Source organism: Lampris incognitus, chromosome 14 (genome assembly GCF_029633865.1).
Source record: "Lampris incognitus isolate fLamInc1 chromosome 14, fLamInc1.hap2, whole genome shotgun sequence".
Classification (NCBI taxonomy): domain Eukaryota; kingdom Metazoa; phylum Chordata; class Actinopteri; order Lampriformes; family Lampridae; genus Lampris; species Lampris incognitus.
The window spans coordinates 38,705,510-38,729,325 of NC_079224.1; the positions used below are offsets into that span (position 1 = coordinate 38,705,510).

Sequence of the window (23,816 nt, forward strand, 5' to 3'; positions counted from 1 at the left end):
GCATTGCATGGATTCTACACAGTATGCAACAGTTACATTAATTATACTTTTCTCCATATCTTTACAGTAAAGACAGCAATATAGGTGTTTGGAAGCAGTGTAAGGGGTGATACTAAGACTAAAGGTGCTGGCACAGTAGACGAGACCAGTTCGACCTTAGTTGTACAAGTTTAATTGTATAGACTTCTGCTAGTCATAGTGTCACAAGTCTTTGAGTTGCTGTTTTCATTCTTTTCAACACCACCGCACAGTGCATCCAGTAAGAATGACTGGTGGCGTGGGCTGTTGGTGACTGGTTGACAACCAGGCTGACAGACCAGCTGGGCTGAGCTAAAAGCAAACATTTAGATTCTCACGCGAAAAAAAGGCCTCTCTCTTAAACCTCTACCAGGGTCACAAGTTGGAAGACAGCCGGGATCTGGCAGAGTCTAGCTCTGGAAGGCTAACAATTGAATCTTTCTTGGGAACTCCAGAGTCTGGAGGTCCCGATCCAGCAGCTGTCACCACTGCAGGAGGCCCGCTGGACGGAGGCGTGGATGCAAAGGCCACCCTCTGTGAAGATCCCGCTGGCCTGCCCACCCCCGAGGGCCCCGGCGCGCTGGGGTGAGGTTGCTGAGGTGGACCGATGGAGGTGTTGGAGTTGCGGGTTGATGGTGGAGGGCTTGGCACCACGGAGGCACCCTGGGACGTTCCCTCCTGAGGGAGTGAGAGCTGGGAGGCAGACAGGGCTCGGGCATCCTGGCTCAAACTGCCCATGTGGAGGGAGTGGGTACTCTTGTGCGACGCGGGCCTCTGCTGGGTCTGTGTGGGGCTGGGTGCATGGTGCTGCACCAGCGAAAGCTGGGAACCGGAGGGCCCCACGCCCCCCATGTACTGGAAGGTCCGTCCCGGAGCTGCCAGCGGGCTTTGAACAGGTGGACTGGAAACTGTAGACCCAAAGGCACCTCCAGATGCCAGCGGGAGCTGAGATTGAAGAGGAGACATGGAGACCGGGCTGGAGAGGTTCTGCATCACCTGGAACCTCCGCACCATGCGAGGAGACTGCAGAGTCCCCGGACCGACCAAGGGACTTGCCATCTGGGGACAGAAGCTCATGGCCACAGCCTGCTGGAGCGTGGCGATGGCTGAGCCGGACTGAGGCTGGCCGGGAGGGGCGAAGATACCGCCGATGGACGGGGTCATAGACATCGCACGTGGTCGCTGCAGATCCACCAGCTTCACCATTTCACGGTCGTACTTGACAATCTCCTGGATCATCTCGTTCTCGCGGTTGTTGAAGACGCCAGAGTTGAGGTCATGTTGAACCTTGTGCATCAAGATGGAGTTCTTTTTACCTGAATGCAAGTAAAAAGGGACGATAATTAAAAAAGAGAGCAACAAGAAATAAGATAACAGGAGAGAAGGAAGGATTAGCCCAAAAAACAAAACAATAAAACAAAACCCAAATGTGACAGGCAGAGAAGAATAATGGAAAGATATCGTTGCAGCGTCCTTCAATCCAGGTACATCCTAAAGCCAGGAACAAGGCATGGGGGAAGTGGAGGTGTCACTCTGACCCCCCCCCCCCATCTACGGTTACAGTGTCCTGTGTCAGTCTGAGGGAAGAGCAAAGCTGATTTTACTGCCTATTTCAACATTATATCCAGAAAACTGAACTCAGCATTGGTGTTGTCTTCCTCACACAAAAAAAGTCTTCATTTATTTATTTATTTGGATTTCCCCCCTTTTTCCTCTCCAATTGTATCCAGCCAATTACCCCACTCTTCCTAGCCGTCCCGGTCATTGCTCCACCCCCTCTGCCGATCCGGGGAGGGCTGCAGACTACCACATGCCTCCTCCGATACACATGGAGTCGCCAGCCACTTTTCACCTGACAGTGAGGAGTTTCCCCAGGGGAACGTAGCGCGTGGGAGGATCATGCTATTCCCCCCAGTCCCCCCCCCCCCGAAGAGGTGCTCCAAGCGACCAGAGGAGGCGCTAGTGCAGCGATCAGGACACATACCCACAAACGGCGTCCCACCCGCAGACACGGCCAATTGTGTCTGTAGGGACGCCCGAACAAGCCGGAGGTAACACAGGGATTCGAACCGGCGATCCCCGTGCTGGTAGGCAACAGAATAGACCGTTTCATTTTATTTTTATACTCAATGAACATAACCGGAGGAAAGGATTATAGCTTGGCTAAAATATCTCTGCCATGAATTTATCGTGTGCAGCAGCAGTACCTATGCGATCCAGCCGGTCAATCGCCACGGTCTCGAAGGCTCGCCTCATCATGGGGTATTCCTCCAGCACCTCATTGAAATGGTCAACAGACAGGGAGTACAGTCGGCAGTAGGTTTCCGCCCGCACGCTGGCTGTGCGCCGACCACGTGTCAACAAACAGATCTCTGAAACGTTGAAAGGGGGAAATAACCAGCTTGAAAAACACAAAATCTAAAATACCAAGCCACGGTTTTTCATAATACAACAACAACAACAAAACAGAGCAGTGGTACCATTACAGTTGCCAAAATGAAGAAATGCTGCGTATAGTACAAAAAAGGAGCATATGCAACTAGAGATTCAAGTAGGAATTAACATCGATGCTCAGGTCCTGCTCCTACAGGGCTTTCCTGATCCCCCGGCCGTGAAACAAAGACAACGCCTTAAACACAACCTGCAGACCAGCGACCATACCTCCGAAATATGAGCCGTCCGAGAGTTTCATTCCCAGGGTGCCCTTGGTGATGACGTTGCAGACTCCATGCTGGATGAAGTACATCTTCTTCCCGATGGTGCCCTCCCTTATGATGTAGTCATGTGGCTGGAAGACCTCGAAGCGCAGCTTGGTCAGCATGGCCGTCACGAAGTTTGGCTCGGCGTTGGCGAACAGCGGCATGGACGCCACCAGCTTACGACAGTTGAAGTTCACAATTTCCTGAAAACAGAAACAGAGACTTGCTGAGGCATCAGCTGTGCTCCTACGACCTCCATAGGTTACGGAACCGATGATGATGATGATGATGATGATGATGATGATGATGATGACACAGGAAAACAGAAACTGTGATAAATGGGCATTAAACCATAGCAGCACTGAGCACATGTCATTATTACTCAGTTGTCATGACTGAATGTGTGGTAGGTGCATTTAGTGAGAGAGTGACAGTGTTTCCAGAGAAAGTATACAGACACATCAGGCTACCTTGTTATACGTTGCAAATAATATTGCGATATACTGCAAAAACTTCCTCAACAAATGTATAATAAGACGACAAAATACAGATTACAGAATATCTGTCGTATAGAACATTTTTGTCATATAACAACAATACAATGTGTACATCCTTGATCATATTTTCTCAATTTCGACATTCGAACATAACATGAATTTTGATTGTGTATTGATGGTTGATTCATTTCACCACACAACTGAAGTATCTTCCTTTTTCAAAGTTGCATAATGATAATGAAATGGTGTTAAACAGTGTTTGTGTGTGCACACATTACAAAATTGCATAATGGCAGATGTTTGCGTAGGTGGATGCAGTGGTGTGTGCGCATGTGTGTGTGTGCGCGCGTGTGTGCGTGTGCACGTGCACGCCTCTTACCTCTCTGAGAGGCTCGTTGAGTTCTTCCAGAATGCTCTCCTCGTCGAACATCTTGCCCTGGTATCTGTGCTCATAGTAGTCGTGGATTTTCTGCCGGAAGTCCGCCGGCAGCTTGTGGAAAGACATGTACTGCTCCACTTGTTTGTACTGAGAGGGATGGATGGAGCAGGGATAAGTGGAGAGAAAGAGCACGTTACATTAAAGTAAGCCACGTGGAGGTCAAAGTACAAAGACTCAACCCGTCATCAACCGAGACCCTCAGAATGGCTTTTACCAACCACCGATGAAACAAGTAAGCGGAGGATTTCCCCACTGACACAACTTCCTTCTACTGTTTTCACCGACACACAATCCGTGTTTCTTTGTGTAACTATGTTTTTGATGTGCAAGGAGTTTTGAAAAAATACACATTTGATTGCCTTGTTCTGCACCTGAAGGATCAGAAGGACCCTGGTGTATAAAAGGATGCAGATGTGCACTGATGTTGTCAGACGTCGAGTAACTGAAGATATTCAAACAGGCGACCATGAAACAGGAATCTGAAATAAGCACGTGGGTGACTCCACCGCTCTGTAGGCACTCGTCGTTCTGACGTCTCAGATATAGCGACACCTTGAGTTTCTTTGGCGCTACAACAAACACGGGGGAACAGCTGATCGAATGTCAACCAATCAGAGATACAGTAAATCCATCTGATAGCAGAAAACACCCCACGAGAGTGCACGCCCCTCTGCTGTCAAACGCAGTAAAATCAATTACCCCCCCCCCATCAACGACACTTTAAAGTAATCAATGCCAGGTTAGTGGGACGTGACGCGTCCTGCAAAGTGGCAGTTTCGACAAATGGACCTTTGTTGGGACCATATCAAAAGCAACAAAACAAGAAATAACCGACTTGCTATCAGCAAAAGGGGTTTTATAAATGGCTGCTGGTCAGGCTGCTGGTCAGGCTGCATACAGAGAGACTGATGCGGTAATAAAGCGGTAGACTGGAGGCTGCTGAGAGATTCATCCTCTCGCTTTGCTTTTCCCATCTGAACCACTTCAGATGGGAAGTGTGATAGGGCTGCAGGCCAGCCCGGCGCCCACTGCGCTGTCCGAAGCGCAACTTTACAGGTCCTACGTATAGTTAGTTGTGCACGCTGTACTCACAACTTTGTGGGTTCTCACCAGCCGTATTTGTCTTCCATTGTTTATACCCCTGTCCACCAGAGACTGTCTGCTAACCCAATATCCCCCCCTCCCCCCTTTCTCCCCAATTGTACCTGGCCAATCACCCCGCCCTCTTGAGCTGTCCCGGTCGCTGCTCCACCCCCTGCAGGGCTGCAGACTACCACATGCCTCCTCCGATACATGTGGAGCCGCCAGACGCTTCTTTTCACCTGACAGTGAGGAGTTTCACCAGGGGGACGTAGCGTGTGGGAGGATCACGCTATTGCCCCCAGTTCCCCCTCCCCCCAAAAAGGTGCCCCGACCGACCGACCGACCAGAGGAGGGACTAGTGCAGTGACCAGGACACACCCACATCCGGCTTCCCACCCGCAGACACTGCCAACTGTGTCTGCAGGGACGCCCAACCAAACTGGAGGTAACACGGGGATTCGAACCGCCGACCTCCGTGTTGGTAAGCAACGGAATAGACCGCCACGCCACGCCATGCGGACGCCCCTTAGTAACTCAATAATAAATGTCTTTCAAAAAAATACATTTGTGGTCCCTCTTCTCACTGTAAATGGGCATTACTTAACATCCAACAACGATGGCTCTCAGGCTACTTGGACGGGGACCTGGCCCTCTCTTTTCACGACAATCATACATTTTCAATTGTACATACTGCAGCGAATTCGGGGGGCAGCCGCGCGAACCGTCACAGCCGGGACGCGAACCCGTATCTCCTGCACCGCGGGCGACTACGTTAACCAGTCGGCTAAAGGGTCCGACCCGTTAACTAACGTGTCTACTTATCCGTGCACGTTACACTACCCCCCTCCTCCTCCTCCGGGAAGCGCTTCAGCATATCAGCTCCCTCACGCCTCTGGGCGCACGTGTTTCCGACGACCTCACGGTCTCACCATCCCACTTCTGACACCAATGTAGCGAATTCGGGGGTAGTTCGGCCGGACCGTCACAGCCGGGATGTGAACCCGTATCTCCCGCACCGCGGGAGACAACGTTAACCAGTCGACTAAAGGGTCCGAATTATCCGTGCACGTTACAATAACAACACGAGTATGCACACAGACACATATTTACACAAACAGGCCCACCCCCTCAACACACACGTTTGTATTTGAAAGCACCCGCAGACATACATATAATCCCAAACCAATGCCCGAACATGCAAAAATGCGTCATATGTACACATGTACACACACACACACACACACACACACACACACACACACACACACACACACACACACACACACACACACACACACACACACACACACACGTAAAATCAGAGAAGTGTTCTCTCCCCTGTCTTAAGCCAGTAAAATTCTCTCTGGTCTTTGCAGCGCTGGAAAACAAAATGGTGTTTGGCTAGTGGCATCGCTATTGACCAGGGCAATGGAAAGAAGAGGACAGAGTTGGTCCCCGGGCGCTGCAGCTGCCCACTGCTCCTACACAGTAGGATGGCTTAAATGCAGAAGACACATTTCACGGTAACCTGCACAATGACAAAAATAAAGTGGCTTTTCTTTCTTCTTCTTCTTATCAGTGTCACCGATGATTGCAATGCTCTTCTTGTGACTGGATGACAGTTAACCGGGCAGCGTCATTATCAGCCCATCACAGAGTTAATGTGTCATGTGCACTGAAATGTGAGATTTTGGGGCGATGTCGTCATATGAATAGCATGTCACGTGACTAGAAATACATCAGGGACCGGCACATTATTTAAACAAGGCAACAGTAAACACGTCCCCCATGAATGATGCAGTGACCCCCCCCCCCGTATTGAGATGATGGCTGTGCAATGAGCGAAAAATATCATGTAAATAAGCTGAAAATATGCGTGGGGGGATATTAATGATAATAGCGGTGGAATGTGCCTAAAGCATTATAATATAAATTAACAGAAAATATAGGTGGGAGAAAAATGTTCAGATGGGTGAAATGTGTGAGTGCACCAAATTTTGAGACCCCAGCTGCTATAGGGAGAAAAGCCATGCTTGTTTAAAGTTTGGGGGATCTTTTCGTCCTACAGGGGGTACCATGCTGAGACAATCATTACTATTTTGTAAATACCAGAGTGCAGTGTCCAGATGCATCATTTATCCAAGTTTAATCAAAATCAGACTGCTGATATCTGAGATATCATGATGTCGATATCAATACTGTAATAGCTGATGGACAAATGGACAGACAAACAGACATTGACCAACCCATCAACATGATCGTATAAATCGTGGAGGAAAGCAAGAAAAGTATTAGCTGTGAGCTTATTGCCTCCCCATCGAGTATTACTCCCGATATGGAAGCAACAGCAGTATACTCAGGTAGTAGAAGGAGGGGAGATGGCTATATTATGATCCTGCATTGCCCTATTCCCCCCCCCCCCGCTTTTCTCCCCAATTGAATTTGGCCAATTACCCCACTCTTCCGAGCTGTCCCGGTCTCTGCTCCACCCCCTCTGCTGATCCGGGGAGGGCTACAGACTACCACATGCCTTCTCCTCCTCACCTGACAGTGAGGCGTTTCGCCAGGGGGACATAGCACGTGGGAGGATAACACTATTACCCCCAGTCCCCCCCCCCCCGAATAGGCGCCCCGACCGACCAGACGAGGCGCTAGTGCAGCAACCAGGACACATACCCACATCCGGCTTTCCACCCGCAGACACGGCCAATTGTGTCTGTAGGGATGCCTGACCAAGCCTAACCCTAACCCTAACCCTAACCCTAACCGGCCCTATTTTCTTAGACTGATGACCTGTCCCTGTGTCACAGCTCTTAACCCAATCTGCTGCAGCTATAATTTGAGGGTTGGAGAATCGTTTATAAAATAAAAACATTGCCATTTGAAAGAAATTGAGCATTTTTGCCAGCAAGCTCGTCCTAAAACTCCAACAAAGGGTAACCTTGCTTCTCCAGAAGAGACGTGGTCCTTCAATGGTAGAGTAGTTGAGGTTAAAAGTCAAACTCTGGATTATTGTAGGCTGGAGAGGATGAGACAGCAAAACACTATCTGATTGGCTCAGATTGTGGTATTTAGTGACCTGCCTTTGTGAGCCATGTTCGAGTGTGCCATATTGATTTTTACTATAGGCCTACCTGACAACTCTCAAGTGTCACTGAGAAAAAGGGAGTCAGCATCCAGCCAATGCGTCACAGGTCCCCGGAGGAATTAACAAACACTAAAAAGAGAGTCAAAATGACATCCTCTCTCTGTCACTGTGATGATGGGGTGGTGCTACAAAACCCACTTTTCTCAATTATCTACCCACAATCCTATATTGTGGAGCCACTGCTATATATATAATTATACTTTCAAAGCTAAATTTATCAGACACTTTATTTCCTTGACGGTTGTTTGTATGCTGTGGTAAACTGGATGTGTCCATAGTGTTGTGCTAACTTAGGTCAGAAATATGCTAGGATCAGCTCCAACCCCACCCCAAACCACCCCCATCCACCCCACGACCTTTAAAAGAAGTAAGCAGGTGAAAAAGATGGATGGATTGATGGATGGATGGATGGATGGATGGATGGATGGATGGATGGCACATGTTTTTCTCTTTAAAACCCAATCATTACTTTCCCAGCAGTAACCTTTACCTCATTAGTGGGAAAACTCAGTATGTTTCCATTGACAATTATAAGTCTGCACAGTATTCCTCAAGGGTCTATCTTGGGACCAATTTTATTTTTTATTTATATAAATGATCTTGATGTAGGATTTAGTTCTACATCAAGATCAGACATAATTTATCCAAACAGAGTGATTGATGAAGTTCCGAGCATTAAATCAGAGTAAATTATGTTATATTAGACATACTTATCTTTTTTTAATATAATTTTATTTCTGATTTTTCCCTTTTTTCTCCCAATTTAGTGGCCAATTGATCCCTATTTTAATTCAAACACCCACCCTCGTACTGCATGCGTTCGCCAACTGCATCTCTCCGGCCGGCAGTCTCGAAGGAGACGCCTCCCCACTTTCGTGACAAGGCGACTCCAGGCCGAACCACTGTTTTTTCCGACACACACAGAGACGCATTCACGTGACGAACACAAGCCAACTCCGACCCCCCTCCCGAAGACAGCGTTGCCAATTATTGCTGCTTCATCGAGTCCGGCCATAGTCGGATCTGACGAGACCAGGGCACGAACCCCAGTCCCCAGTAGGTAACTGCATCGACACAAAGCCGCTACACCACCGCGGACTGACATACTTATCTTGTAGATTAGTAAAGGAAAATGAAAACCGTAAGTTTTCCTTTTGTATCAGGCAGCAAAAAGTTGTAGCATGAAGTGTTTCATTTGCCACCGCCAAAAATTTGGCACCAAAAATGCCACCACTTGTCACCAAGGGAAATAATGTGCAATTCCAGATTATCTTTCACAAGCTCCCCTCCCCCCTTGTTTCTCTTTGCATCTTGCTCCGTCTCTTACAACATTTCTAGAAACCTGTGCTTTCCTCCACTCCAAGTTTTAGCCTTATTTATCAGGGTTAAAAGCATACATTTTCTTACTGTCACACTACAAGAGCGACAGTTAAATGGTAACTGGACTGCCGGTCCCAAGCTCGGATAAATGGGGAGGGTTGCATCAGGAAGGGCATCTGGTGTAAAATCTTTGCCGAATCAAATATGCGGATCATAAATCAGATTTCCATACCGGATCGGTCAAGGCCCGGGCTACCAACGACTGCCATTGGTACTGTTGGCCAGCAGGGTGCCAGTGGAAACTATGTTACTGTTGGGTGAAGGAGAAAAAGAGGGGGAAGGCATGTCCAGAGGCAGCAAGAGAGGAGGAAGGTAAGCATGTGGAGGTGAGAGCTGAAACTTTGAATGTTGGCACTATGAATGGTAAAGGGAGAGAGCTGGCTGATATGATGGAAAGAAAGGTGGGTATACTTGTGTGCAAGAGACCAGGTGGAAGGGGAGTAAGGCCAGGAGCATCGGAGGTGGGTTCAAACTCTTCTACCATGGTGCAAATAGGAGGAGAAATGGGGTAGGGGTAATTCTGAAGGAAGAGTAAGTCAAGAGTGTGCTGGAGGTGAAGAGAGTGTCAGGCAGAGTGATGAGTATGAAGCTGGAAATTGAAGGTGTATTGATGAATGTTATCAGCGTATATGCCCCGCAAGTTGGGTGTGAGATGGTCGAGAAAGAAGAATTCTGGAGTGAGTTGGATGAAGTAGTGGAGAGTGTACCCAAGGAGGAGAGCGTGGTGATGGGAATGGACTTCAGTGGGCATGTTGGTGAAGGAAACAGAGGTGATGAGGAGGTGATGGGCAGGTATGGTCTCAAGGAGAGAAATGTGGAAGGACAGATGGTGGCGGATTTTGTGAAAAGGATGGAAATGGCTGTGGTGAATACATAGTTCAAGAAAAGGGAGGAACACAAGGTGATGTACAAGAGTGAAGGAAAGTACACCCAAGTGGACTATATCTTATGTAGGAGGCATGATCTGAAAGGGATTGGAGACTGCAAGGTGGTGACAGGGGAGAAAGTAGCTAGGCAGCATCGGATGGTGGTATGTAGGATGACTTTGGAGACCAAGAAGAAGAAGAGAGTGAAGGCAGAACCAAGGATCAAATGGTGGAAGTTGAAGAAGGAAGACTGTTGTGTGGCGTTCAGGGAGGAGTTAAGACAGGTACTGGGTAGTAGTGAAGAGTTACCAGATGGCTGGGCAAGCACTGCAGAAATAGTGAGGGAGGCAGCTAGGAAGGTACTTAGTGTGTCATCAGGGCAGAGGAAGGAAGACAAGGAGACTTGGTGGTGGAACGGGCAAGTACAGCAAAGTATACAGAGGAAGAGGTTGGCAGATAAGAAGTGGGATAGGGAGAGAAATTAAGAAAGTAGACAGGAGTACAAGGAGATGCAGCATAAAGCAAAGAGAGGTGGCAAAAGCAAAGGAAAAGGCGTATGGTGAGTTGTATGAGAGGTTAGACACTAAGGAAGGAGAAAAGGACTTGTACCGATTGGCTAGACAGGGGACCAAGCTGTGAAGGATATGCGGCAGGTTAGGGTGATCAAGGATAGAGATGGAAATGTGCTGACAAGTGAGGAGAGTATGTTAAGAAGGTGGAAGGAGTATTTTTGAGGGGCTGATGAATGAAGAAAATGAGAGAGAGAGAAGGTTGGATGATGTGGGGATAGTGAATCAGGAAGTTCCGTGGATTAGCAAGGAGGAAGTGAGGGCAGCTATGAAGAGGATGAAGAGTGGAAAGGCAGTTGGTCCAGATGACATACCTGTGGAGGCATAGAGATGTTTAGGAGAGATGGCAGTGGACTTTTTAACTAGATTGTTTAACACAATCTTGGAAAGTGAGAGGATACCTGAGGAGTGGAGAAGTATACTGGTACCGATTTTCAAGAATAAGAGCGATGTGCAGAACTGTAGCAATTAGAGGTATAAAGTTGATCAGCCACAGCATGAAGATATTGGAAAGAGTAATAGAAGCTAGGTTAAGATCAGCGAGCAGCAGTATGGTTTCATGCCATGAAAGAGCGCTACATATGCGATGTTTGCTTCGAGAATGTTGATTGAGAAGTATATAGAGAAGGCCAGAGGGAGTTACAGTGTGTCTTTGTGGATTTAGAGAAAGCATACGACAGGGTGCCGAAAGAGGAGGTGTGGTATTGTAAGAGGAAGTCGGGAGTTACGAAGTATGTAGGAGTGAGTGGTGCAGGAGATGTATGAGGGAAAAGTGACAGGGGTGAGGTGTGTAGTTGGAATGACAGATGTTAGGCAGGAGTCTCTGTGGACTATGATATTTGCGGATGACATTGTGTTCTGTAGTGAGAATAGGTTGTATATGGAGGAGAGCCTGGAGAGGTGGAGGTATGCACTGGAGCAGGGGTGTCAAACTCCAGGCCTCAAGGGCCGCAGTGTCTGCAGGTATTTGTTGCAACCGTGCACTACACCACCTGATTTAACTAATTAGCTCACCTCCTGGATCAAGGAGGGAAAGGAACTAGTTTAATCAGGTGGTGTCGTGCATGGTTGCAACAAATACCTGCAGACACTGCGGCCCTCGAGGCCTGGAGTTTCACACCCCTGCACTGGAGAGAAGAAGAATGAAATTCTCTCTGGTCTCTTACCCGTGAGGGGTAATGAGATAGATGTACAGTAGGCTCACCTCAATGAACCACTAGCTGGCTCATTACAGTAATGAGCAGGGATTCGGTTTTGTTGATAACTGGCCTTCTTTCTGGGGCCGCCCTTGCCTGCTGAAAGCAGACAGCATTCACCCTACTGGGGCCGGCGCTGCTCTTTTGATTAGCAATATAGAGAGCTGTCTACATTTAGTTTGACACTAGGGATTTATCATTCAGCAGGTTGCAGGTGATTAGAGAACCTGCTAGGTTTAAATCTAGAGTGGCTATGGAGGCGACTCGTTTAGTTAATATGTTTAGTCAGGAAATTTCTCATAGTACAGATTATCAGACTGACAGCTTGGGCTAAACATTGAGACCGTCTCCCTTCCTTGCTGTATTGCTCCAAAGCTCTCCTCTCCTAAATGTGGAATCACAAAAATCTAATAATCATTCCTACCACTGGTGGAGGTGAAATGTGTGACAAAGCACTTAATAATCTACAGAATCAAACATCTAGCTAATGTTAACAAAAGTGTGACCACACAACATTCCAAGCGTAGGTCTTCAAAACTGTCAACTAATAACACAAGTGTTTAATTCCAATTGATATTGATACCAACTTTGAGTACTAGAAAAGCACTATATAAGATTGATTTATTGTACCACATCTGTTGTGTCAGATCATTTTCTCATTAAAATTGAAGCATTATTGGCCAGTCCTGTTAATGTTGGCACAGATGTAATTGCCACTTGCCACACTGGTCCATCAACTGTAGCTGCATTTGGCTAAGAGCTGCCTGAAGTCTTGGCTCCTTTCCCTGTAGAGACAGACTCTGTTGAAAATCTCAATAGTGACTTAAATGTGGTCCTCTCTTATTTCCATGATTCAGTTGCACCTCTCACTACCAGAGCTAGGTGACTAAAGAGGCCTACACGCTGATTTAACAATGAAATATGTGCTCTTAAGCGGGCCTGCGGGAGACCGGACATAAATGGCGAAAATCAAAATTGGAAGTTTTTTACCTACCTTGGCATGACTGTTTATTGAAATACAAGCATGTTTTATCTGCTGCAAAAGCAGTGTATCTGTCTCGCTTAATCAATATTAATAAACATAATCTCATATTTCTCTTTAACACATCACATTACATTACAGTCATTTAGTCGACGCTTTTATCCAAAGCAACTTACAATAAGTGCATTTAATGTAGGAAATCAGGAGAACTACGTCATCAGAGGTCATAAGTGCATCTTCTCTCTAAACAAGCACCTAAGAGCAAAACCAGTGCTAAAGTAAAAGTGCAAGAAAGAGATTTTTTTTTTAAATGAGTGAATACAATGAGTGCTAAGAGCAAGTAACAGAGTAGTAGTTCTTGAAGAGGTGAGTTTTCAACCTGTGCCGAAAGATGGGCAGTGACTCCACTGTCCTGACATCAGTGGGGAGTTCATTCCACCACTGTGGGGCCAGGACAGAAAAGAGCCGTGACCGGGTCGATCGGCAGCAGGGGCCTGACACTGTAGCTAAATTTACTAAAAAGCACCCATCTATTAGCTGCTCACCATTCATGGCCCATGAGTTTCTAGACTTTTTCTGCAATAAGGTTGATGAGATCATAAACAAAATTAGTTCAATTCCAGCTACTCCTGCAGATCCTGTCTTACCAAAGTCATATCTATACAATGAGTCACTGATAGTCTCTGTTATTACAGCTTTGAGTCTATTTCTCTTGATACTTTGACTAAGCTTGTGTCAGCTTCTAAACCAATTATTTGCATACTTGACCTTTTACCAACAAACCTTTTAAAAGACCGCTAGCCTTTCCTGGGACCCACAATGCTGCACATTGCTCATTTATCACTTACTACTGGCACTCTTCTCAGCAGTTTTAAGACAGCTGTGATCAAACCTCTATTTAAAAAACTGCACCTCAAGCCATGGTCTATTAATAACTGTGGACCAGTCTCGAATCTCCATTCTTTTCTAAAGTACCGGAGATTTGTATAGCAACAACTTTCAACCCATACAGAAGAAAACTATCTATATGAACCTTTGCAATCAGCTTTTAGGGCCTGTCACTCCGCTGAAACTACTCTGACCAGAGTGGCAAATGATCTTCTACTTGCTATGGACTCTGATTCCACCTCTGTGCTTCTACTACTGGACCTTGGTGCAGCCTTTGACACCATTGATCACTGTATACTATTAGACAGAATAAATTGTAATTTTGGTGTCTCTGGCTTAGCTCTCTCTTGGCTTAACTCCAACTTATCTGGAAGAATACAGTGTGTCTGCTATAATGATATTATATTGAAATTATCTGATGTTAAATATGGCGTACTTCAGGGCTCAGTTCTTGGCCCTCTACTTTTCTCTCTTTATATTTCAAATGACCTAATTTAGAGGCCTACTTGGCTGCTGTGAAAATTTGGATGCCACTATATTTCCTTCTTTTAAATTCAGATAAAACTGAGATGCTGGTCATTGGCCCTGCTAGACACAGACACCAATTCAATCAAGTAACAATAAAATCGACAACTCTGATTTCACAAGTGTGGCAGCCAAAAATCTTGGTGTTACATTTGATCCCAGCCTTTCCCTTGATAAGCATATAAAAGAAATCACCAAGAATGCCTTTTTCACTTATGTAACAGCTAAAATTCCTGTCCATGGCTGACACAGAAACTCTAAAACATGCATTTGTTTCATCCAGACTTGATTACTGTAAAGTTCTGTTTTCAGGTCTTCCACATGCTAGTACTAAAAGTCTTCAGATGGTTCAAAATGCTGCAGCTAGAATCCTAACTAAAATAGAAAATTTGACCACATTACAACAATTCTTGCCTCCTTCTCTGGCTTCCTATCCATGTTACATCAGACTTCAGGGTGCTTCTGCCGATTTATAAAATCCCAAATGGGCTTGCCCCATCATACCTATCTGATCTCCTTAAATCGTAAATTCCATCTCGAGACCCCGCTCTCAAAATACAGGGCTCCTGTGTGTACCCAAAGTTAAAAAGAAGTCAGCTGGTGGCAGGGCCTTTTCCTATCGGCACACATTCTTGTGGAATAACCTGCTTGCTTCCATCAGAAAATCAGTGTCTGTAGAGTCCTTTAAATCCAAACTTAAAACTCATCTTTTTGCCTTAACCAACAATTAGTTGCCTTTAAATTGAGTACTTCAAGATCTCTACTGCATGGTCGGTCAGTTTCTGTCTCAATTAATTTAACAAGCTCTGTTCTGCCAATGAAATTATAGAGTATAGATTGACTATCGTAAACAGTTCTCTTTTCTCATGTCTTTTCTCTCTCTGAATGATGTCCTCTCATTTCTCTTCTCCTATGTATATTAATGGTGTGATGTAAGTCTCCCCTGTGTGCACATGTAGTCTGACCTCCTCCCAGGTCTCCATGGTGATGTTAGTCCTTACCTGGACACTGCTTTGCATCCTCCTCCACATTTTTTATATATGTATCTTATAAATCCATATAATTTTGTTATCCTGTTTCAATGTTTTTTATTGCTTTTATTGTTTTTATTGAGTAATTCTGAGATAGACATTGAGATTGACATACTCTGATGTGTGAAAAACTAAGTTTATTATTTAGGTTTATCAATTGAGCATTAGAAAGGGGACAGGAAATTATAAGCAGTAACTTCCTCCTGCTCCTGTTCAAACATACAATATTTGTTAGATTCTCTATTTAGAATTCTTGTTGAATTCTTCTGGTTTTATTTTTATCGTTTTTTTTTTTAATGCTTGGTCATTTTTTCTTTTCTTTTGCATGTACGAAATAGACATTTGATTTGATTTAAATGTTATATCCTTCTTTCACTCCGATATGTGACTAATGTTTTTCCTTGTCTCTTCCCCCGTGTATGTGAATGGTGAGATGTGAGTCTCCCATGTGTGCATGTGTAGTCTGTCCTCCTGCCAGGTCTACATGGTGATGGTGGTCGTGTGGCTCAGGTCCTAAGCTGTCCCATTGGCATCTGGACACTGTTTGGCATCCTCCTCATCATTTTTTCATATCATTATATCTCGTTATAATTCTGTTATCCTCTTTCAATGTTGTGTTCTGTAAATTGTGTTTTATTCTGTAAACACAACATCCACTGCACGTCTGTCCGTCTTGGGAGAGAGATCTCGCCTCTGTTGCTCTCCCTGAGGTTTCTTCCTATTTTTTCTCCCTGTTAAAGGTTTTTTTTTAGGGAGTTGTTCCTTATCCCATGCGAGGGTCTAAGGACGGGATGTTGTGTTGCTGTAAAGCCAACTGAGGCAAATTTGTCATTTGTGATATTGGGCTGTACAAATAAAATTGACTTGACTTGACAAGTCCAGTAGTTTGCGAGATTAGTCACGGACAGACACACACAAGTGACCAAACGCATACCGCCTGGTGGAGAGAACAAGCAAGTTTCCACAGCTGAAGCAGTGTTCACCAGTCACTCGTGCAACTTAAACAAAGTCAATAAAGTTTAGCCACAATATGATCAGTGCACCGCCTCCAATTCACGAAGAAAAATTTGCACACCAACCTGGAGCTGAGGGTCCACCGCACTTGAGACACGAGTCTCTCAAATTTACACGCTTTGAAATAAATAAATAGATAGATAGATAGATTTACAGAGTAAGTTTACACGCGTTTTGTTTTTCGAGAGAAGCCTTCTCTCGAAAAATGCATCCAGTAATTCATTCCGTTTGGGAGAACGTGTAAAAAAATGCAGACAATCCTACCAGATTCGCGAAAATCACGAAGTAGATCGGCAACAAGGTCGTCCGTAGCTGAGAATGCGGCGGCCATTGCGCTTAGTTTGCTCACAACCCGCCATAACAGTGTAACCGGTGATTTTCTTGCCCGGTGCGGGATTCGATACGGGGTGTACTGCGCCACAAGGCGACATCACTAACCGCTCGGCTAAAGGGTCAAACCCGTTGGCTAGGGGCTAACGTGTCTTATTAGTAGTTTACAGTTGTCACCCTCCCTCGCGCTTTGTTATTCCCGCGCTCCGAAGAGACTTCTTAGGATCTGCACACTTCCGGATCGCGCCGTTGCCACCCCTGTAACCCTTTATTTTCTTGCCTGGTGCGGGATTCGACACGGGCTGTACTGCACCACAAGGCGACATCACTAACCGCTCGGCTAAAGGGTCAGACCCGTTAGCTAGGGACTAACGTGTTTTATTAGTAGTTTACAGCAGCATGGCCACAATATTACCCACAATGAACCTGGAGCTGAAGTTCCGCCTCACTTGAAAGACTCGTGGCAGCCTTCTCTCGCTAAACTCATCCAGTGATTTGTCCGTTTGGGAGAAAGTGTAAACAAATGCAGACAGTCCGACTAGATTCGCAAAAACACCGAGTAGCTTGGCAACAAGATCGCCAGTAGCTGTGAATGCGGCGGCCATTGCGCTTAGTTAGCTCATAACCCGCCAAAAGGCTCAAGCTCAACGTCGATGACGGCACGGGGGCTGGCACCGATACGTCACGGGACCCAGGGGCGTTCTGTCACTACACATCAAGATTTGATTTGCTGATGATACGGTCACTCAAAGTGATAATCAGTTTGCAGGTGCGGGCTTCAAGAAAAGGCTAGAAACAACTAGTATTGTGTTGAGTTTTTTCTTCCATTTCCTCCTCGATTGTATTTGGCCAACTACCCCGCTCTTCACATCCGACTTCCCGCCCGCAGACACAGCCAGTTGTGTCTGTAGAGACGCCCGACCAAGCCGGAGGTAACACGGGGATTTGAACCACCGACTCCCGTGTTGATAGGCAACGAAATAGACCGCTACGCTACCCGGGCGCCACAACTAGGACTGGTTCAAGGATGTAATGGGTTCGGATGACGTAGGACATCCCTGCTCAGGCCTACTAGAAAATAAGTAATTAAATTCAGACACATTTCAGGCACACTCCAATTTCACTATGACAACCGAATTATGATTTTGATTTTGACAGCAGAGAAGGACCCGATGGCACTAACAGCCCACCACTGGAAAAACCCATATTTTACTCTTTATTGCAAAGCTTTCCTGGGTAAATTCCAGCAGTACATGTCCGGTTTGCTGACATGTTGCTCCAGTAGTCACACTAGATCATCAGAGAACATTCTCCTCATGGTCCCAGCCACTCGAACAGAGCTGGGGAAATCTGCCTTTTCCTTTCCCGCCCCAAAAGCTGGGAATAACCTGCAAGGCATGTTTACCTTGGAATCTTGACCCTCTCTTGACATGTTTAAAATATCTTAAAATCAGTTTTACAGAACAATATCAGTGCGTTTAACAAGCGCCATTATTTTCCATGCCTCTTTTTAGCCCCTGATCCCAGTATGTTTTGTGTCTGTTTATTGTGTTTTTGGTATGCTTTTGTGATGTTAGCTATCCCTGTTTGTACTTTTATGTGAAACCTGTTTATTTTGTTTTGCTGCCCATCTTGACCAGGACTCCCTGGCAGGAGAGATATTGTTATCTCAATGGGACCTTTCTGGTTGAATAAAGGATAAATAAAAATTACCATTTTCCCCTCCTCTCCTTTCCTCTTCTATCTCACATCTCCTCCTACAATCACCTGCCTCTCCATGTGAAATTCTAATTTGCATTCTTCCCAAACTGCAATGTGGATGTATAATTCATTCACTCCATTCCCCACAAAACTGGTTCATTATATTATAAAGCACATTCACCAGGGAGAGGAAAATCAGACAGCACAAAGTCCGGCCTCATATTTTCTGTCATGAATTTGGAAACATGCAGAACAACACACTAAGTCTCCATCGATGGAATGAGGCCCTGCAGCAAACCTTAGAGATCCTCTCATTCGGCCACAGATACTGAAAGATATTATTGGTTAATGTGAGTTTTTGCATCGGTGATGTCTCCACTGTGATCATCATTTGGCTTTTTTTGTTTTCTCTTAATGATTATAAAGGAATGTGTAGGGACGCCGTCGATGCAGAGGCAGATGCTGTCTGGGTAATGGGAGTGATCAGTGACACAAGGCGTCTGGCTGAGAGAAGATAGATAGATCACTGTTGTGGGTGGTGGCAGAGGGGGAGGAGGATAAAGTAGAAAACAATCCCGTATCCAGGCACACCATGACAAGCAGCTCTGAGTGCTGTCTGGTTGCTGTCTCGCCAAGACTGAATTTACTATCCAGACCTCACAGCAACGCAGGAGTGTGGAGCTGATCCTGTAAACATGGCTATTGAAACTGTCGAGGGTTGATCAGTGAGTGTGTTTACGTAAAATTGTCTGGACTACCGTTTATTGAGTGTCTTAAACTTTCGTTTTTACCAACACGGGGGCTCGCCGGTTCGAATCCCCGTATTACCTCTGGCTTGGTTGGGCATCCTTACATACACAATTGGCCGTGTCTGCGGGTGGGAAGCCGGATGTGGGTATGTGTCCTGGTCGCTGCACTAGCGCCTCCTCTGGTCGGTCGGGGCACCTGTTGAGGGTGGGAGGGGGTACTGGGGGGAATAGCGTGATCCTCCCACGTGTTACGTCCCCCTGGCGAAACTCCTCACTGTCAGGTGAAAAGAAGCGGCTGGTGACTCCACATGTATCAGAGGAGGCATGTGGTAGTCTGCAGCCCTCCCCGGATCAGTAGAGAGAGGGGTGAAGCAGTGACCGGGGTGGCTCGGAAGATTGGAGTAATTGGATGGGGACAATTACGGAGGAAAAAAAGGGGGGGGGCATCACAAAAAAAAACCTGTCCTTTTGTGTTGTGTGCAAAGTACCATCGAGCCATGCACTATTTCACTGTATAATTTGATAATGGGTCTTTTCAGCAGTGCCACCAGGACAAATCAATGTTCACCTGTTGTGTTAGGAACTGAAGCAATTCTGATTCTAATTCACATCATCATATCACCGTTGAATCGACAGAAAAATCTCCACACTTTCTGTCCCCCCTTTTGCAACATGACCAACACCAACGCAGTGTCAACACGACAATCCTGCTATCAACTAACCAACTGATAAAAAGGAGGCGCAGCGGATCCGCTCAGCAGCAGCGGCCTCGCTCGCCTGGCCGGCGCTCTCTGCTCCGCGGCTTGTTAATAGACGTGTCCTCGGTCCAAACACTAATCCGCACCGTGTGGTGGTTTGGAGAAAAACCCAGACAGACGAGCAGAAGGGGCTCTGTAGAAATAAATGCATGGCTTTGGGAAGTCTGGAATAAAACGACGACCCATCAGGCAAAGGCTAAAAGGTCTTAAGCACACCAAAGCTGAACTTTTCTTGTGTGTGTTTTTTGCAACTGGTCATCCCGGTCCAACAATGCCCACAAATCTCCGCGAGCTTATTGACAGACGGGGGGGGGGGGGGGGCTAAAAATCAAAACTGTTCCAAAAACACCTGTGACGGACAAGCTTCTTGGAGTTGATGTGTAAACTTGATGAACAAAACATTAGGCTGTATTTATTTTTGCACGCGTAAAATTTTCCGTTGAAAATTTTGGACTTGGTGTGCAAAGGCCTTACATATTTACAAATTAACAACTGCATGGGGGCATTTATCCGATAGCCCCTTCTTTTTTTCTTAGTTTATTTCTAGTTTTCCCCCTTATCCCAGCCCATTAACCCACTGGCATATGGCCGGACCTCTTGTCGAATAACTCCCCTGGCTCGCGTTTCCACAGGAAGGAGATAGTCGTAACACCAGCTTCCTTCAAACTCGTCTCGGCTGCTCTCGCTCTTTTACACGCTGAAGCCTCCTCGCATGGGTCGCGTTACCTTCAGGCCGCGAAGGGAGAATGCTTTCGGTTGCTTGGCTGCAGGTGCCCGGATGGGCCAGAGGGGTCGCTGGAGAACGACGAGTCCCCGAACACTACACCGATCTACACCCACTATCCCTCGGGTAAGGGCGGCCTAATGAAGGCCTTACCCCGTGGACGCTCTGGCCGTGAGCGGTTACGGCGAGTCTGGGATAGGAACCTCCCAGCCACGTGACGAGTGGACTCGGCCATCAGAGCGGGACGATAGTCCCTTCTTTAGTTTAGATTCTTGGGGATGGATGGAAGACACACTATATGTACAGTGGTGTTAATAATACAATGGCGCTATCTGTTTTTCAACATCTCAGTTTGATTCTGTGTTGAACCAAAGCCAAAACTGCACCTATACTAAGAAGTACCAGTGCTGCACAACAGGTGCCGGTGATTAGCTTTAAAAATATATTCTCAAACGCCGGTGCTGTGTTCACTCCTTCTGCACCTTTCCACGGAGTGCAATTTCCATGGGACTTTTATGTCTTGCTGTAAAAAGCACATTACTTCTGCAGCCTGGAGGCTGTGCCAGACCGCCCTCCTCCATCACTAATAGAAGAGTAGGGGGGATTGGAAAGCTGGAAAGGTTGCTCATTTGAATGACCCCCCAAGGTGGAGGACAGTGTTTCTCATGCGTAGGACACGACAAGCGTTATCCGAGGATTTTTAGCATCAGCTGCCGGGGGCGAACCGTGTGTGCGCCAAATGAACCGAGAGGCTTGTTGTGCGGGTCCAATCCAGGTAGAAACCAGCCGGAGCCCTGACAGGAGTTACACAAGCCTCTGAGAGGAAACACAGAGGAGAGACTGAACAAAACACACAGGGCGGCGTGATCACTGTAATTGCTGCAGAACATACAGACTCGCTGTCCGGGCGTCTTAAGAGACTTGGGCTCTGAGACGCGTGGACTGGTAGGTAGCAAGCCCTCTCGGTCTCCCGCAGGTTTTCCCCTCCCCCCCCCTATTTCCAGTCCCTGTTGCAGGCAGTTAGCACTGCACCTCTCAAGGACACAAACACCAGGGAGAGGGATACGGGGAGAGATTGAAAGATGATTGTGAGGGGATGAGAGAGAGACAGAAAGCGAGATAAAGGCAAGAGTGAGATAGGAGACAAAGCAGGTAAACGAAGAGATACCACACAACATTTAGGAGATGGAGGGAAGACGGGAGGGGAGGCAATGAGGCAATTCAGTAGCGAAAGTGTGGGAGGCACGCAGGGTGAGACCGAGTGTGTAAAACCAACAGATTGAGAGAGAATGAAGAGGGAGAAGCCATTGAGCGAGTGATGCACAGAAGAGAGAGAGAGAGATGGGGGGGGGGGGACGACGACAGCCATGGTTTCTTACGTCACCTTCAGGACGACATTGGCAGGACACACAGGTCTGCTGGCTCATCAATTTTGCTGCTGCCCAAGGGGACGTCATATCACACACACTCTCTCCCTCTCCCCCCCCCCCCCCCCCCCTCTCTCCCCCCTCTCTCTCCCTCTCTCTCTCTCTCTCTCTCTCTCTCTCTCTCTCTCTCTCTCTCTCTCTCTCTCTCTCTCTCTCCTCCCCCCTCTCTCTCTCTCCCCCTCTCTCTTTCTCTCTCTCCCTCTCTCTCTCTCTCCCCCTCTCTCTCTCCCCCCCCTCTCTCCCTCTCTCTCTCTCTCTCTCCCCCTCTCCCTTTCTCTCTCTCTCTCTCTCTACCCCTCTCTCTCTCTCACACACACACACACACACACACACACACAGCCCTCAGCGACTTGGCTCTACCTGGCCGAACACACCCGCAGCCTCTGATTGGCTGCGGAGAACCAGCAGCGCTCCCTCTGCTCCCCAGCCAGGGAGACTCTGCTTGGAAACAGAGAGGCGCCTCTCTGAGCACCACAGACCACTGCTGCAGTGCTGCCCAACGCGATCCTTCTCCCCAAACCTGCCTCAGCAGATATCTGATGTTGACAGGAAAATAGCTTCTCGTGGCCGGGGGGGGCGGGGGGGGGTGGTGGGGGTGTGTGTGGTATCTTGTCAAGAAACAGGATACAGAATAATTGGTGCCCAGTAACGCTCTGCAGTCAAAGTACATGTTGCGAGAGCTGCTGTTTCGACACCAGCTAACGGTACATTGAGGTGTTACCCAGAAATACATATACTGTGTGGGTTGTTGCCGTACAGACTTTCAGGCATTTAATGAATAGGTAATACAGAATCCTCTACTGTACAGAAATACTTGTGTTGATGTTACACCACGGCACGGTAAAGGACAATTTCGTGAGCAAAAATACCTCAATACCAGCACCTCGAACCCGAGAAGCTATATGAGCGCGCAGCATAAGATGGACAGACGGAGGAGACTGAGGTGATAACCTTAACATGGTAAGGGACTGTTTCATCCCTGATTCAGATTTCTGAGATGTGTTCAGATGTGTTCAGATTAATAAGCATAGCTCCCGGACACCTGGAAGAGTTCGCAGAGGGAAAATGGAAAAAGATGGAAGGGGCAGAGGCGTGGGCTCCCGAGGAAGGCTCCTTACCTTTTCCTGGTACTGTCGTCTGGAGGAGTCCAGCGACTGTATGAGCGCCGTGGCATGGCCGATGAAAACGGCGTAGCAGGTTGCTCCGACAATCATACTCAGCATGGTGAGCCAGATATCCGACAGACTCTCCGGAGCCTGCCGGCCGTAGCCGATGCACAGCATGTGACTCATTGCCTTGAATACTGCAAAGGAGTACAGCTCTGACCATGTGTCATTCTGTGGGGAAAGAAAAAGGGGGGAGAACGGGTGAGGGTAAAGCAAACAGTTCGAGGCAGCGAAGGTCTTTAGACAATGTTTTGCAGGAAGGTCAGCAGGGGGGGGGGGGAGCCGGCAATCAGCAGGAGAAGTTGGGAGACGGCGAATGGAAGCTGTATAAATGAGAACTCGGGGGGACAGGGTTGCATTAGAAAGTAAGGGAGAGGAGGAGGAGGAGGACGAGACGTCAGGGGAACCCTTTGAGGCCTAATCAGCGGGGTAGAGAGGGTTTGGAAATAATTTCCTTAGAGAGACATTGTAATGAGAGGCCGTTAAATATGCCGTCTTGGAGGCGCTGCCGTATGAATAAGAATCTGCAGCGCGGCGTGACAAGCAGCCACTGGGCTGCTTTTGTTGAGTTTGCTAAACTGACAGTACTCAGATTGCACCTCGCACGCAAAGTCAACGGGCATTAG

The 23,816-nt window shown here is 47.1% G+C and overlaps 1 protein-coding gene across 1 annotated transcript in view; it reads right to left on the reverse strand.

Moving 5' to 3' along the window:
* Positions 1-393: 393 nt before the first annotated feature.
* LOC130124106 (potassium/sodium hyperpolarization-activated cyclic nucleotide-gated channel 2-like) overlaps positions 394-23,816 on the reverse strand; it is a 37,397-nt gene continuing 13,974 nt past the window's right edge. Inside the window, exons 4-8 of the mRNA XM_056293508.1 lie at positions 23,143-23,361; positions 3,594-3,740; positions 2,680-2,920; positions 2,226-2,390; positions 394-1,334 (exon numbers count right to left, since the gene is read on the reverse strand). Of these exons, the coding sequence (XP_056149483.1) occupies positions 394-1,334; positions 2,226-2,390; positions 2,680-2,920; positions 3,594-3,740; positions 23,143-23,361 (1,713 nt within the window). The remainder of the gene's footprint in view (positions 1,335-2,225; positions 2,391-2,679; positions 2,921-3,593; positions 3,741-23,142; positions 23,362-23,816) is intronic.